The 17,074-nt window shown below is 46.5% G+C and overlaps 1 protein-coding gene across 5 annotated transcripts in view; it reads left to right on the top strand.

Annotated features, from left to right (window-relative positions):
• The first annotated feature begins 7,926 nt into the window (after positions 1 to 7,926).
• The window catches only part of Ube2f (ubiquitin conjugating enzyme E2 F (putative)), a 56,198-nt gene continuing 47,050 nt past the window's right edge, over positions 7,927 to 17,074 (top strand). For 3 of the 5 annotated variants that reach the window (XR_005974143.1, XM_041649718.1, XM_041649716.1), the window contains exons 1-2: positions 7,927 to 8,072; positions 12,329 to 12,462. Coding sequence is in view for 4 of the 5 variants with exons in the window: in XM_041649718.1 (XP_041505652.1) it covers positions 12,345 to 12,462 (118 nt within the window). In the remaining variant the exon portion in view is untranslated. Of the gene's footprint in view, positions 8,073 to 12,328; positions 12,463 to 16,114; positions 16,265 to 17,074 lie in introns of those variants that run through there. The other 2 variants (XM_041649717.1, XM_041649719.1) reach the window with 2 other exon arrangements.

Genomic DNA, 17,074 nt, shown 5'->3' with positions numbered 1-17,074 from the left:
CCTATCCAAACTAATCAAAAGGCAGAGAGAGAATACGCAAATTAATAAGATCAGAAATGAAAAGGGGGACATAACCACAGACACAGAGGAAATTCAGAGAATCATCAGATCATATTACAAAAGCCTGTATAACACAAAACTGGAAAATGTAAAAGAAATGGACACTTTTTTAGATAAATACCATATACCAAAGTTACACCAGGACCAGGTGAACAATCTAAACAGACCTGTTGGTCGCGAAGAATTAGAAGCTGTCATCAAAAACCTCCCTACCAAAAAAAGCCCAGGACCAGATGGTTTCAATGCGGAATTCTACCAGAACTTCCAAGAAGAGCTAATACCCATACTCCTTAATGTATTCCACAATATAGAAACAGAAGGGTCATTACCTAATTCCTTTTATGAAGCTACAGTTACTCTGATACCAAAACCACACAAAGACTCAACCAGGAAAGAGAATTACAGGCCAATCTCACTCATGAACATCGACGCAAAAATCCTCAACAAAATACTGGCAAACCGAATCCAAGAACACATTAGGAAAATTATCCATTATGATCAAGTAGGCTTCATTCCTGAGATGCAGGGCTGGTTCAACATACGAAAATCTATCAATGTAATCCAGCATATAAATAAACTGAAGGAAAATAACCATATGATCATCTCATTAGATGCTGAAAAAGCATTCGACAAAATTCAACATCCATTTATGTTAAAAGTCTTGGAGAGATTAGGGATACAAGGGTCATACCTAAATATAATAAAAGCTATATACAGCAAGCCGACAGCTAACATCAAATTAAACGGAGAGAAACTCAAAGCCATCCTGCTTAACTCAGGAACACGACAAGGATGTCCACTCTCTCCATACCTCTTCAATATAGTACTTGAAGTTCTAGCAATAGCAATAAGACAACATAATGGGATCAAGGGGATTCGAATTGGAAAGGAAGAAGTTAAACTTTCGTTATTCGCAGATGATATGATAGTGTACTTAAGCGACCCCCAAAACTCCACCAAAGAACTTTTACAGCTGATAAACAGCTTTAGTAATGTGGCAGGATACAAGATCAACTCCAAAAAATCAGTCGCCCTCTTATACACAAAGGATAGGGAAGCAGAGAGGGAAATCAGAGAAGCTTCACCATTCACGATAGCCACAAACAGCATTAAATATCTTGGGGTAAATCTAACCAAGGAAGTGAAAGATCTATTTGACAAGAACTTTAAGGCATTGAAGAAAGAAATTGAAGAGGATACCAAAAAATGGATGGATCTACCTTGCTCTTGGATTGGGAGGATCAACATAGTAAAAATGGCAATTCTACCTAAGGCAATTTATAGATTCAATGCAATCCCCATCAAGATCCCATCAAAATTCTTCACAGATCTGGAGAGGACAATAATCAACTTTATATGGAAAAACAAAAAACCCAGGATAGCCAAAACAATCCACGTCCAGCTTTCCGGGTGGAATGCAGGTATTTTGTTTCCTCCATTGAGGAGACACCCAGTGTGTGTTTAACATCCTGATTTCCCTGGTGCTCATCTGTGAAGACAAGAGCCTGGTGCCCTCTACTATGTTTCAGATGCCTGGGGAAACCAGAGAAAACACTGGGTGTCAGCATTCCTCAGGGACTGTCTCTTTTCGTTCGTTTGTTTTTCAGGATCTTTCACTGATCTGGAATTCAGCAAAATAGGTTAAGCTGGCAGCCAGTGAGCCTAAAGGAGCCATCTACCTCTGCCTCCCCAATGATAGGATATTATGCATGAGTGGGTGCTAGCATGTGTGGCTCTTTTTATTTTTTCTTAAATAGATTCTGAGATTGAACTTTTGCCCTCATGCTGGCAAGGCAAACACTTTACCAACTGAGCTATCTCTCCGGCCTTCCATCTTTCTTCTTAATGAGACAGAGTCTCAGTATATGTAGCCCGTGGTAACCTTAAACAACCTAATGCCTCAGCCTTCCAAGTACTGGGATTACAGGTAAACATCACAGCACTGAAATTCTACTTCTTGTTGTTGTTGTTGCTGCCGCTGCTGCTGCTTCGAGACATTGTTTCTCTGTGTATCCTGGGCTGTCTTGGAATTCACTTTGTAGACCAGGCTGGACGCAAGCCACAGAGATTGGCCACCTGCCTCTGCCTCCCAAGTGCTGGGATTAAAGGTGTATACCATTAAAGGTGGGGCATGAAATTGTGCTTGTCACGAGAACTGTGCTCTGCTCCTGGTTAAAGATTGGCCTTTTTTTTTTCCATAACAAGCCCCCCCCCTTTTTTTTTGACAGGATTTCACTGTAGTTTCGCTAGAACTAGCTCCTGTAGACCAGGCTGGCCTCAAACTCACAGAGATCCGCCTGCCTCTGCCTCGCAAGAGCTAGGATTAAAGGCGTGCGCCACCACTGCCCAGCTCCTTTTTTGTTTTGTTTTGAACCCAGAGCCTCTTCCCAGCTAGGCGAAGGGCCCTACCACTGAGCTATATTCTCAGCTCCGTCACACTTTATTTGTTTAATGTTTTCTGAGGTCAGACTGGTCTGGAACTCACAGAGGTCCTCCTGCCTTTGCCTTTGAATGCTGGGATAAAGATGTGTGCTACCAGTGCTGTTTAAAATGAACCCTAAGTGTCTTTATGAAGACAATATAAATAAAAGTTTAAAAGAATACAACTTTGGTTCCTAGAACCCATGTCAGCCCCAACTGTCTGTAACTCCAGTTCCAGGAAAGGCCTGGTCTACATAGTTCCAGGACAGCCTACCTCAAACAAAAATCTGCGCCAGACCCGTGGATATTGGGCAATGGTAGGTGGTGACACATACCTTTAATCACTGCACTCAGGAGGTAGAGGCAGGCGATGTAATGATTCCTGCGCGAAATGGACCAAGCCACGGGTGGGTTCAAACCACGACCACTGAGAGCCCAGGCGATTCTGCGAGCAAGAGACCTTGGCAGGTTGAGAGCCAGAGGCCTCACGGTCTGCAGACAGAGTTTAGCTCCTGTAGACCAGGCTGGCCTCAAACTCACAGAGATCCGCCTGCCTCTGCCTCGCAGATTGGAGATTGACTGCCTCCGGCCTCCATGGGCACCTGAATTCATGTGAACATATCCATATATACACCTATGGAACTGGGGGTTTCTCTCTGACCAGCTAGCTCCCGAATAACCACTCTAAGGCTTAATATTAATTATAAATGTTTGGCTGATGGCTCAGGCCTATTACTAGCTAGCTATTACATTTAAATTAACCCATTTCTATTAATCTAAGTATTTCCACATGGCCGTGGCATTTTCTGTCTGCTGACATGTTGTTCCTTGAGTGGCCAGATGGTGTCTCTCAGGCTCCACCTTCTTCTCCCGTGTCTCTGCTTGGATTTCCTGCCTGCCTCTATCTTGCCTTGCCATAGGCCAAAGCAGCTTTATTGATCAGCCAATGAGAGCAACACATATTCATAGCATACAAAAAAAATTCCCACAGCACACCAACATATAACACATATTAGAAATAATTTTTTAATGAAAAGAGAAAATTCACCCCAAATGTCCCTGCCCTACACAAAAACTGAATTCATTTTTGCTCATTGTCTTCTAGTCTCTGATTTGCATTTGTCTTTTTTAAGTTCTAGTCATTGTATGCAGTTTGAACGGTGCTGTTTCATTTAATAAGCAAGTCTGTGGCTCCACACAGTCTGCATAACCATCGAGGCGCATGGCTCAGCAGTGCTACCACAAGGAAACTTGAGGTGGCTTAGTTAACTATTCCCAGTGCTCCACGAGGCAGCTTCCAAGTTGTCAGCATTACACAATGGGCACCTTCCCACCAGGGTTGTCCCTGTCATCGGACTACTTCCTCAGGATAAGAGTGAAATCACTGGACCAAAATTTCAAAGGGTCTGTGTGTGTGTGTGTGTGTGTGTGTATATTGTGTGTTTGTGTATGTATGTGTGTGCATTGTGGATATGTATATGTAAGTGTGGATTGTATGTGTTGTATGTGTGTATTGTGTGTATGTGTTGTGGGTATATGTGTGTATTGCATGTATGTGTATGTATATGTATGTGTGTGTTGTATATGTATGTGAGTATTGTGTGTGTTGTATATGTGTATTGTGTGTATGTGTTGTGGGTGTATGTGTGTATTGTATGTGTGTGTTGTGTATGTGTGTATTGTGTGTGCTGTATGTGTGTATTGTGTGTATATGTTGTGGATGTATGTGTGTATATTGTATGTATGTGTGTTGTATATGTGTATATATGTATGTGTCATGTGTGTACTTGTGCGTGTGTGCATGGCTTGCATGTGGAAGTCAGAACAACTTTCCGAAGTGAGCGCTTTCCTCTCCCCATGGGTCCTGGGAATCAAATTCAGGTCATCGTGCTTGGTGGCAAGCACCTTCAGTTATGGAACCATTTCATCCTCCCTTTTAAAATTTGGACTTATTTTTTTAATGTGTTTTGTGTCGGTTCATGTGCACGCCATGGTTTGAAGACAACTTGCAGTGGTCAGCTCTCTCCTTCCTCCATTTGGGCTCCAGGTACTGAACTGGGTCACCAGGGCAAGTGCTCATTCCTGCTGAGTCATCTTTCCGGCCCCTCCCTCATTCTGTGGCAGACATTTTGTTTCTGCTTCAGGAAGCTGAGTAGCAATCTCCTAAGGGACTGGACAGAGTCTCCTGCTGCTCACACATGCTCGAAGAGAGGGCCCCTCCTCCTCACGGAGGCCACCTGAGCGGTACTCCATTCTCAGTCAATTGACTTGTGACTGTCAGAGTCACTTCACCTGGGCTGTCACTTCTTCCCCCATCTCCAGTGACAACAGCAAGTTCTTTATGGACTATGTGAGGGAGTTTCACACACTCAGGACCAGGGATGGGCATTCATGTTCCTCTTTTGTTCACTGAAGTGTTTCTCTCCCACCTCAACCCCAACGACCCTACCTCCAAAGGAAATCCAAAGCAAAGTCCCATTCTGATAGAGAAGACACAATTCAGGCCACAGCAACAGAGTCAAGTTCCTTCTGAGGCTCAAGAAACTCTGGTTTAACTTTCAGAGGCTACCTGCACTCCCCTTAAACTGCCCACCACTGTTGTATCTTCATATCAGCTCCCCACCTCCACCTCCGTCACACTGACTGACCACTCACCTGCCTCACACAAGAACCCTAGAGGTGACATTGGACCCACTTGGATACTCAAGACAAACACTTATTTATACAAACACACAACACGCATATATACACATACACCATACACACACAACAAATATATATGAGAGAGGTTCATTCTATAAGTTCTGCTACTCTAGAGAACCCTGACTAACAGTCATGCAGAGATTTGCCAGCTCCATTCCGAGCCTGGTCTGATATGCAACCTGAGAGGAGCAAGAACCTCCATGCAAGCTATCATGTCTCTTCCAGCCCTCATGAAAAGGTATCCTTTGTCCTTTAAGGTACATGATGACATTCTCAGTCCCAGCATGTTCAAAACATCACCCTGATTCAGTCTGTGTCCAAGAAAGAGTCCTTTGTCCCTTTTCTTGCTGTTGGCATTAGCAGCCTGTCTAGGACAGCATGCCAGAGACAGATGAGCTGGATTCATATTCCTGTTCTGCCACGCTGTGCAACTACGTAACTCTGTGCTTTGGGGCTCTTCCAAGCTGGAGGGGACAGAATTCCGTCCACTAGGATTGCTGTGGGCACCTGTATAAACTAACAACACAGTAGGCTCTCGGTAAGTCTTCGGGGACACATGAGCTAGAAGTGACTCACTTCCATGCACTGTAGAGGCTCAGGTCTATTGGTGAGACGCTGGGTCAAGCCACTCCAGTCTTGTCTGCCTTTGTACATGTTCATGTAGCACTTGCTCAGCAAATGGGTTCTGAACACCTGGCATGGGCCCCAGATGTATCTGAGTTCAGTCAGGGAAATAGGTAAAGACTTCTACAGTAGAATACCAGGAAGGAGGAAGTGCAGGGCTCAGAAAAGGTGGGGCAATTAAGGAGGGGGGCAGGAGTTAGCTGAGCAAGGAACAGATGTTACTGCTCATGAAGAGTTCTCTTGAAGAAAACCACCGCCTGGAGTGTTTTTGGTTTTTTTTAAAATTTATTTTGAAACAGGGTTTCTCTGTAGCCTTAGCTGTCTTGAAACTCTAGAAAGACTGGCCTCGAACTCACATATCTGCCTGTTAGGATTCAGACTTTAGGCTGGCCGGCCTTGTCACCTGGCAGGATGCACTCAGGCAGTACACTGGCCAGTCCAGGGTCCTAAGGCTGCTATGTCCCTAAGAAGTCTGTACGCAGGTGCAAAAGGTCCCTTTAAGAGATAAACTCCAGGCCAGGCGGTGGTGACACAGACCTTTAATCCCAGCACTCTGGAGGCAGAGGCAGAGGCAGAGGCAGAGGCAGGGGGATCTCTGTGAGTTTGAGGCCAGCCTGGTCTATAGCACGAGTTCCAGGACTGGTTCCATAGCTACTGAGAAATCCTGTCTTGAAACCTGACCACCCCACCCCCCCAAAAAAAGAGAGACAAGTGTTTAATTGGGGGCCTTCACCCCAGCCCCTGGCACCCGTTTTTTTGTTGGGTGGAAAACTCCATTCCAAGTCTCCTCCCCTGGGAGTGGCCACAGTCCAGACTCCACCTCCAAGAAAGCTCTCCAAACAGTGATCCCTCCCCAGGGAGGGTCAAGACCACTCCCACAGGCTATTTAAATTGCCCCCCAGGGAGTGAACACGTGGTCTTCTGTTTTTCTCTGGTCTTTCGTTTCTCTGTTCATCTCTCCCTGTTTTCAGGACGGGGGTGGGAGGGGCATCCGGGATTGCTGGCACCCATTAAACCTGGACATCTTCTAATTTGGTCTGATTGGGATTATTGCATTGGCAGAGAGGGTTGTCGGCCAAAGAAAAATACTTAACAACAAGCTCCACCTGTCCCCGCTTTCTTCCCTCTTTTTCTGAAGAAGCAAGCAGGTCTCTGTCTCTCTCTTCCCTTTACCCTTTACTCAATAAACTCCTCACTTAAGCTCTGTCTGCAGATTGTGAGGCCTCTGGCTCTCAACCTGCCAAGGTCTCTTGCTCGCAGAATCTCCTGGGCTCTCAGTGGTCGTGGTTTGAACCCACCCGTGGCTTGGTCCATTTCGTGCAGGAATCATTACATCGCCTGCCTCTACCTCCTGAGTGCAGTGATTAAAGGTATGTGTCACCACCTACCATTGCCCAATATCCACGGGTCTGGCGCAGATTTTTGTTTGAGGTAGGCTGTCCTGGAACTATGTAGACCAGGCCTTTCTCTGTCCTAGAGGACTGAGATTTAAGCCGGCCTGAAGCATATTTTTTTTAAAGATTTATTTATTTTTATATACATTGGTGTATTGCCTGCTTGTGTGTCAGTGTGAAGGTGTCCTCAGATCCTCTGGAGCTGGAGTTACAGACAGTTGTGAGCTGCCATGTGGGTGCTGGGTATTGAACCTGGGTCCTTTGGAAGAATAGCCAGTGCTCTTAACTCCTGAGCCATCTCTCCAGCCCCTGAAGCATATTTTTACAGCATCAAATAAAAGACATTTTAAAAAATTAGGAGCAGGAAGAGTGCCTCTAAGTCCATTGGCCACGTGGTGTAATCTACACCTCTAACTACCCGAAAGCCCTAGTGCATGCAGCAGGCAGGTCGGGTCATTTACATTCCGTCACGGTGCAGGGAATAGGCACCGCGCACTAGTACTTCTGACCCTCAAGTGCCCAAATGAACGGAAACAATCCGGTTGGCCGCGCGCCAGACCCGGGACACAGACCTCTCTTGGCCCGCCCTCAGGTCGTCGTCTCCCCCCCCCCCGCCAATGAGCGACGGCCGCCCAGTCTGGCCCGTGCGCTCGACTGTATGCACATGGGGCTGCCAATAAAGTTCTCCGCGGCTTTGAATTTTTTTTTTCTTAAAGAGCCCGCTACGGTCACGGCGCAGGCCCCGCCCCGCCCCTTCCGGTGCCGCCGCCGGGAGCCGGTGCGGCTGTGAAGGCTGGAGCTTCTTGCTGCCGCCGCTCCTCGGGCATGGTGTTGGATGCCGGCCCGCCTCGCCTGACTCGCGGTGCTCAGGTGAGCCGGTCGCGCGGGCAGAGCTGCGACCGCGGCTCCTCTCGCCGGGCGCCGGGCGGGGGCCGCGAGGTCGGCGGCTGACGGGAAGCTCTGGGCGGGCAGCGAGCCCCCGCGGCTCTGCGGGCCGGGGCGGACCCCGTGCCGCCGCCGGCAAGGTCACGGTGCCGAACTCAGGCCCCACCGGGAGCCCGAGGCCGCGCCGGGCAGGCCGCTGCTCCCGGAGGAAGGCGGACGCGGCTGGCGACCGCGGCAGCGGGGAGGAGGGGCGGCCGGTCCCGCCTGGTCCGGTTCGGTCCTTGACCCGGTTCCGCGGTGTGTTGTCTCGGGTGTGGCCTTCTCTCTGGCGGGCTCAGTTTCCTCTGTCTCGGGTGGGCACTGGACCCTCCCATCGGCCCTGCTGGTGGGTCAGAGAGGGCTTCGCTTGGCCTGTAGGTAGAAATCGGCTCTCCATGGGCACCTTGGTAGGGCTAGATGGTGAAGTGAAGGAGGGCATCCCACGACCTGGTTGTCAGGTTAAGCAGAGGTTCCAGAAATGAGCAGGGTGGTGCTGTACAGTGAGGCAGCTGTTGGGCCTGCTACCCGGGCTTCCTAGCTGGTGGGGCAGGAGCTCGGCAGTGGGAGAGAGAGTCGGTGAAAATGAAGAGCGCTACTAGTGATGGGGGAGCTTCAGGAACCTCACCTGGCCGGAACTACCAGGCATTCGGTATCCGAGATCAGAGATGGGCTCCAGAGGTGCTCAGTCAATAAATCTGGTAGGCGAGAGACCCCTGGGCACTGCCATGCTATACTGTACGGTACTGGGGTGTGGATCTTTTGATCTCCTCGTCTGTCCTTAGGCTGAGGAGGTTAAATAAGTGTCCTAGTGACCTGTAGTTCTCACTTAAATGCCTGCATTGGGACTTGGATTGGAACGGTCAGTGAGGAGTTAGCCTCACCTTGAGCTGACTAGCCCCGTGCAGGTGACAGGGGCCTGATTTCACCAGAGCACGTGCAAATGCTGAGTAAACAGGACTTGATGAGACTGGTAAATAACAGGCTGGAGTCTTCTTTGGTGGAGAGCCTGAAAGCCGGTCCCACCCAGAGGAGGAACTAACCAGGCTCATTACAACTTGTGGAATTTGGAGACAGAGCACGCTGTTCAGAATAGCTGGTCTGTTCCCAGAATACTGCCTTAGTCACAGTGGGATTTTTTCGAGAAACGGGAAGTTTGGGTAAAACTCAGGTTTTACCCAGAGGTGCGACATATTGAGGAGAGAAAGAATTCCGGGGCCACTGCAGGTAGTCTGCCAGCTTTTAGGTGGTATGAGTAATTATTCTTGTTTTAACTTTCTGATTATGGGAAGATTTCCGAATTGAGCCTGGTTGTTCTCCCTGTGGCATGTGAAAGTGATACAGATCCTAGAAAAATTGGTGGCTGCTCTAGTCTTATGGGCCTTAGACTATCAGAAAGCATGCTGTGTTATCTACCCTGCATGGCCTTGGCACGGGTTTTATTATAAGTCTACAGTGACTGAGGATTACACCTTGCAGAGCAGAGCATACCCACCCTCTGCCTCAGAGAAGGCCTCAGTGTAGCAGAGGGGTATGGAAGCGTCAAGCACGGTAGCCCTGTGTGGGGAAGGCCTGCCTCTTGCCAGGCCTCTGAGCAGTGCAGCTCCTCCGTGTGGGGTGGCTTGTGCTCTGGCTTCATTTTCCACAATTCTCTTGTGACTATTAGGGGACTGCCTACTAAACTATTGATTGCTACTTTTAGTTTTCCCTTTTCACCGTTGGCCTTACTGACACTGAGGTGAGGATCTGCTGATCCACATGGGGTGCTTCCCGCACCCCTCCCTGACCCCCAGGGGTAGGTAGGCCTATAATCCTGACATTGTCAGGCACCCCTAATGTCCCCAGGGCTGAACACATCGCTATAGTGATTTCACTTGTATTTTAATAACTAAAGCTTGCCTGAAGATCAGAGAGTAAAACAGCTGCAGTGGTAGCGCACACCTTTAGTCCCAGTAGCCACACTAGTATGTCATAGAAACCGGGCGGTGCACGCCTTTAATCCCAGCCCTAGAGAGAAATATAAGATGGGAGGAGACAGCTCACAAACACAGGCTCTTTTTGAGATTCCTGGAGGCAGGATTGCCATTTTCAGACTGAAGTCGAGGTTAGAGCCAGTGGGTGGCTGTTTAGCTTTTCTGACCTTCAGATTGAACCCCAATTTCTGTCTCTGAGTTTTTATTAAGACAAAAGGGTGTCTTTTAATAAATGAGACTTGCCTGAGGATCAGAAAAGTAAAACAACCACACTGGCTAGCCTTACTGATCAGACAGCAATGGCATACACTTTTAATCCCAGTAGCCACACTAGTTTGCCATAGAAACCAGGCAATAGTTGTGCACACCTTTAATCCCAGGGTCATAAAACGGGAGGAGACAGCTCTCAGGCTCAGTCTCATTCCGAGATTCCTGGAGGCAGTATCTCCATTTTCTGACTAAGGCTAAGGTAAGAGTCAGTGGCCAGCTGCTTTGCTTTTCTGGTTTTCAGGTTGAACCCTAGTTTCTTTCTCTTGAGTTATTATTAATCTTGCTTCACATAATGATAGACTTGGACTTGGCCAGGGTGGCGAACACTATCTCATGACCCTGTTTAAGAAATTCCTGACAAGTTCATTCCAACTGGGGGCCAAGGTAGCAAAGCATTGCTATGTTCAGCTGTTTGGTAGCTTGTGGGCTGAATGAAGTCTCCCTGGGGGAAGTGACTTAGCGGTTGAGCCATAGCTCTATGCCTGAAGTAAAAACTTGAAGATGCCTGTGTTCATAGTAGGCTCATCTCTTCATGTAGGTAACCCTGAGAAGGCATCCTGTGTTCATAGTAGGCTCATCTCTTCATGTAGATAACCCTGAGAAGGCATCCTGTGTTCATAGTAGGCTCATCTCTTCATGTAGATAACCCTGAGAAGGCATTGTAGAGTGGGGCTGAAGAAACGGGTGCTAATGTGCTTTCAGATGTCTGCCAGCTCTGTTGAGGTGTGGCTGAACTGCCCCTGCCCCTTCACTTCATGGTTGATCAGTGTGTAAACCTGACACCATGTCCACACTTAGCACATCTTCCGGAGGTTACTGTGGTGAGTGCTTCTTGTAGCTTAGTGACTTGGACACTCACCCTCCACACCTGTTGTTCCAGGGTCCATGTGGGCATGCACCTGTGTGGGGGGAAGATAGCGTGAGAACGAGCAACCTGTGTTAGGAATCTTTCCCAGATTTCAATGCTATGAGTTTATGCATATTAACATGCAATACAAGAATTGTTTGGTGCATTTAGACAAATATTACTTTTTGTTTTAGTATTTTAGTATTTAGTATTTTTGTTTTAGTATTCCTCTCTGAATGAGGAATTCTGACTGCTGGAAGTGTGTGATAGAAACAGAAGGCAGACTCTGGAGGTAGGAGTTGCTGACATCTTAGTGTGAATTGTGCTCTGGGTGAAGCCTTTACACAGGTTCAACAGTTAGAACACATAAAGCCTCTTAAAGGGAATGCTGGTCATGGCAATGGGAAGAGGAGTGCATGGGAAGTGCCTGTACCTTCTGCCCGACAATTCTGTTGCTCCAGTGCTGCTTTTAGAATAAACAATTGAAGGCTTAGGGAGTGGGTGGCAGTTCTTTCATCGTTTATGCAGGCAGTCGGGAGCATTACCTCACCTGCCTTTGGATTTTGCTGTCCTTCCTAGGGAGTTTGCAGCAGGAGAACCTGAAAGTCACAGGGGCTGGAAGCAGCCACTAAAGACAGTCCAGTTTGGGGTATTATAATTTTCACTTCATGTTGACATTGCAAAGCAGTAAATGCAACAGTCCTTTGAAGGCTCTGTACACGTCCCTCTAAGGGAGGAGGAAAGCAAAGCATCAGATGTCACTTCTGCCCTAGAGACTTCTGCTCCCAGGCTACACCTGGATCCCATTGCCGCGGGGACAGTTACTTCATTTGACACAGTGGGGTTAGTGAATGAGTGCCAGCTGGGAAGCTTGGAGATGGGTGGGGCTAGATTGTGATTGAACTCTGTGCCTAGTGAGTATGAAACTCGTGGCTTCCCTAAACTTACAAAGAATCACATGGCTTATTCAGATTTATTGTGGAGGAATCCAGTTTTGTTAATCTGTAGAAATTTTCTGCACATTTTAGAGAAAATAAACACCTGTCTATCTCTCCTGTCTAGTTGTTGTCTGGAGACATGGTCCTTACTTAGCCCTACTCTTGCCTGTCTTCCAGAAGAAAGGTGGCAGTAATGCTAACGCTGGCAAGCAAGCTGAAGCGGGATGATGGTCTCAAAGGATCCCGGACATCTGCCTCCACATCTGACTCTACTCGACGGATCTCTGTGAGAGACAAGTTGCTTGTAAAAGGTAAATCATCCTCCATGGAAGCTGGCTTTATACCCTGGAACAAAGCAAAGCTTGCCCAGAGGCTCTTTAAGGATGGATATAAAATAGCCTGTTAAATGGAAATATTTCTTTAAAATGATTTGAACATATGAGTATCAGGTATGTTTTTAATCCCAGGACTCTGGAGGAAGAGGCAGGTAGATCTTTGAGTTTAAGGCCAACCTGGTCTATAAAATGAGTTTCAAGACAGCCAGAGTTGTATGGAGAGACCCTGTTCCAAAAAAAATAAATTAAAATGAAATTGTCACTTATAGAGGCAGGATGTAAACCAGACAAAGGATAGGATTGTGATCGCAAGGAGATGGTGTTAGAACTGTGGTGTCTGACACACCAGGAATATTCTTTGTTGGCATTGCTGCTGTGCTGTGGAAAGAAGACACAGTAGAAGTTGGCAGGCCTGAGGCATGTGGGTGCTGCTGGTACTTTCCTCTACTGTCCTCTTTCCTGTGGAATGCACAGCAGTTTCCATCCTGGAACAGGTAATGTCTTGAGATCCTTTCCTGGTTCATAGAGCACAGCCTAAAGAGTCTTGTGAAAAGCTGGTGTCTTCACAGAATTATCATCGTGCACCTGCACACCAACACACACAAGTATTGTATGAACTGGTAATAATGCATATTGTAATTTTGTTATTAGAATTCACAGAATTGTTATTAAAATTGTGTCTATGTTTGTAAAGGAAAACTGTATGATAAAGGGTTTCCTTTTGTGTTTGTGGGGGGGGAGGGGCGGTATCCGTATAGCTTGCATGTTCCTGTGTGCATGGGAGGGGCAAGGAGTTGTGCACTTAAATGGAGGTGCTGAGGTTGAAGGCCGTGGGTTTGTGCAGGTTTAACAGAGTCGCTTATGTACTTCCTGGACTTAAATCTTGAATTAGCTTAAATCATGACCAGCTATGGATGATTGGTTAAAAATGTTTTAAAAGTAAAAATGTTTACATCTCATTCTTGTCTCTAAGTCTGGAACAACCTAGATTGCAAGTAAGGTGTCCTGGGGCACCTTACTTACTTGGGTGAGCCTGATGACATTTGACTTTTCAGAACCCTCGAGGTTCCATCTGTAGAGGCAGCCCAGAGATGGGAGAGCCAGGTTGAGGAGTTTGGGGGTGTAGTTGCAGTACAAGCAGAGTTTTTTATTGCAGTAAAGAAGTCTTGACTTACCTTCTAAGATTAAACTGTCCCTTCTTCACATTGCCACCATCATGGTTAATAGCAGCTGTAGTACACCAAGCACTTGAGGCCAGACCCTGATTGTGCTGTTATAGCAAGATTCTATATTCCTTGTAGGCAATAGCATCTTTCTCATGATCTGGAGTCTGGAAGACTAAGGTTAAGAAAGCAGTGTTGGCTCACTGATAAAGGCACTTGTCTCAATGTACCAGGCCCTGGGTTCCATCCCCACTGTCACTAAAAGAAAAAAAAAAAAAGAATAGAAAAAAAAAGTTAAGTATTGGTTTCTGGTGAGGATTCTTCTCAGCTTCCAACTGAGGTTGTAACCAGGTTGCTATATCCTAGGAAGGAAGGACACTGGTCTCTTCAGGAAGAGACAAGAGTTTAAATGGCACTAAATCATTTATGTGAATAGAGTCGTCATAACTTATTCACTCCAAGACACCACCTCTTAATACTGCTACATTGTGGATTAGGTTTTAATACGAATTTTGGGCACCTCTGGACCATAGCAGGTATTGTGAGTCAAACCATAGCAAGTACTTTAGGGATAATTGCCAGGATGGTGCTTCATTTTCCACCTGAAGAGCTGAGATTTAGGCTAAGAAGTCTGCAATAGTTGCAGCAGGATGGCCAGACCCACATCTTAGGGGTGAGGCAGGCTCTAGGATAACAAATTAAACACTGTGGTTCAAAGAGCAGAAATGCAAGTTAACATTGAGAAAAGAGAGTGTTGGCAGTCTCCACCCATCCAGTGTCTAGAGACTCACCTGGGAGTTTTCAAATAGCTCTAGGGTGATCACAGTGAAAAACCTTTCCAGACAAAAATCCCATTAGGACTTTGAAAGTGTCTGAGTTTAGCAAGATTGCTCTAATTGGGATTGTTGTCCTAGGTCATAAAGTAGAATTCTGTGAAGATGTCTTTCATGAGTATGGACAGGTCCTAGGAAACTGATTGTGTCTAGGACTTGATACTAAGTATCTGGCAACTAAAACTGCCTTGAGACAATACAGTAGAGGGAAGTGAAGAAAGCAGGCTGAGGGATAGTCACACTTGAAGGAGAATGTCCCAGTATAGTCTTTGCTCAGTTCTTAGAGCTGTCACCAGGCTGGCAAAAGGTCAGGTGGGGGCTGTCTTAGAAGGTATGTAGCCTTTGGCAACAGTCTGTACAGCCATAAAATCTAGAACAAAGGCCATATGTCCGTAGCCGCAGTGAGAGGGCGCCTGGGCAGTGTATCACAGAAGACTGTCCTACACTGGCATCCCAAAGAGCCAAGAGAAAGATTGTAGAAACTAACAGGACAAAAATAGGTGCTTTTATAAATAGGGGAGGGACTCATGGGGTCCTGCCACTTACTGGTAAACTATAGGCTGGGTGTCCACTCCTGCCCTCCTTGAGCCCACCAGGCATCTTAGAGCATCTTAGGGATAATGTGTCTATGTGTGATTGGGCTCTCACGACCCACCAAGACTCCCACGTGCCCCTGTGCTAATGTGGCTCCTGATGGGGAGAGAGGTCCCCAACTCTGTTCCCAGTGCTAGCCTTCTATTCTAATCTCTGGTGAGTAGGTCAGGGTTCAACTTGCCACATTGCCAAGGTTGTCACAGCCTTTGACAGCATGTGAATATGTGGGGTAACCTAACAAGGAGTCCTGCTAACAGTCGACTAGGGGGGCAGCTATCTAAGCACATATCGCCTTATGTGTTCTGTTGAAGGGTAAACACCAGTAAGGCTATTCAGGGAACCTGGATAGCCATCACAAGTATATCAAACAGCCTAACGGGGCAAGAGGGCCCGTTGAAGCCATAGATAGGTGCTCAGCTTTTATTTTCTGTGCTCATGTCAAAAGTAGGTGGTATGAAGTCCAGAGCTACATTCTTAGCAATACTAGGCCTTTGTTAGAGGAACTGTTTTTTCAGAGTTGTAGCTTGCATTTTAGAGTGGCTCTAGAACACCTTTGGTTAGCTATATCTGTGCTCTCTAGGGCCTGAGACCCATGTCCTGGGAATGAAAGGCTCAGCTTCCTATACTTGCTGAAGTCTGAAACTGAAACTCAGTTCTGCTAAGAAGCATGTGCGTCTGACTAGACTGGCTGTTTATCTTAACTTAGGCCGCTATAACAAACCATTGCAGATTGGGTAACATAAGCCACACATTTCTCATAGTTCTAGAGGCTGATTTGATGCCCAAGATCAAGTCTTAGTGAGGTCTTCTTGGTTTGTAAACAAATGGCTCCTTGCTTGTGTCCTCACCCAACAGAGAAATGAAGGAAGTGCCTGGGGAGAATGCTTCTACTGAGGACACTGACCTCATGTGGGAGGTCTGCCAAGACGGCCTAATGACTTCCAAGTGCCACTTCATTAGAGCATAGAGCTTCAGTATATGAAGGGAAAAGGGACACAAATTTAGGCCATAGTATCTTTGGGATTCTTTCTCAGTCACAGGCCACATGAGGAGAAAAGTTCTCAATATCTCAAGATATTCACATACAGCGGGGGCCCTGCAAGTGTGTTTACATGCACCACGTGAAGGTAGCAGATCTGGAGGATACAACTAGAGTTCAATGTTGTGAGCTGCCCAATGCAAGAGAAGGTGAGTGTGTGAGGTATGGGGGCCATTGTGGTAACTGTGAATTTTGTAATCTGGTTATGATCATACTTCCAGGGGACTCTGGTTTGATCCTTACATAGAGAGGAAAAGAATTTAATTTCTCAGAAGGAAGTTATGCAGCCACTGAGTTACGTAAGGTGCTAGTTGCCTCCCAGAAATGCTAAGCCACCTAGCAAAAGAGGTGTTGTTACCTTGTTAAAGCACTGTGCAGATTTGAAGGGGTGTTTTATCTTCTGCACTGGCCTAGACAAAGTGCCAGGCGTCTTTATTGAAATCCTATGTCCCAAGGATTCTATTCCTTTGCCTGCTCTGAGAGGTAGGACAGAGAATTCCTGATATGGTCAGGAGACTGTGTTTGGGGCTCTCTTCAGCCCTCTTACTTTCTTGGGTGAGTTACACTGAACATGATGAAATAAGCAGAACCTTAAATTTGTTGATGTCATGTAAAATTAGAACTTTTTACTAAGTTTGTATAATGATATTAGATCATCTTTTTATGGGCAGTAGTCTAAAAGCAGTCTGAATGACTTGACCTCAAGATTCATATATTCAAATCTAAACATTTGGGTGATATTAGGAGAAAAATTATTTTTGGAGGTAATTCATGGAGGTGGAGTTGCTACAAATGGAGATCCTTTCCTACCATTTGCACATACAACAAGAATATACTATCTATGAGGGCCCTGAGCCCTCACCTGATTCAGAATCTGCTGCTGCTTTTGGTCTTGGCAGCCAGCTTTCAGAATTATGAAAAATAAGTGTCTGTTTACAAACCACCCACGCATAAGATAT

Source organism: Microtus oregoni, unplaced genomic scaffold, assembly GCF_018167655.1.
Source record: "Microtus oregoni isolate MIOR12 unplaced genomic scaffold, Mior012 000004F_ref0000308, whole genome shotgun sequence".
NCBI classification, from domain to species: Eukaryota; Metazoa; Chordata; class Mammalia; order Rodentia; family Cricetidae; genus Microtus; species Microtus oregoni.
This window is presented reverse-complemented; position numbering and strand designations above follow the sequence as displayed.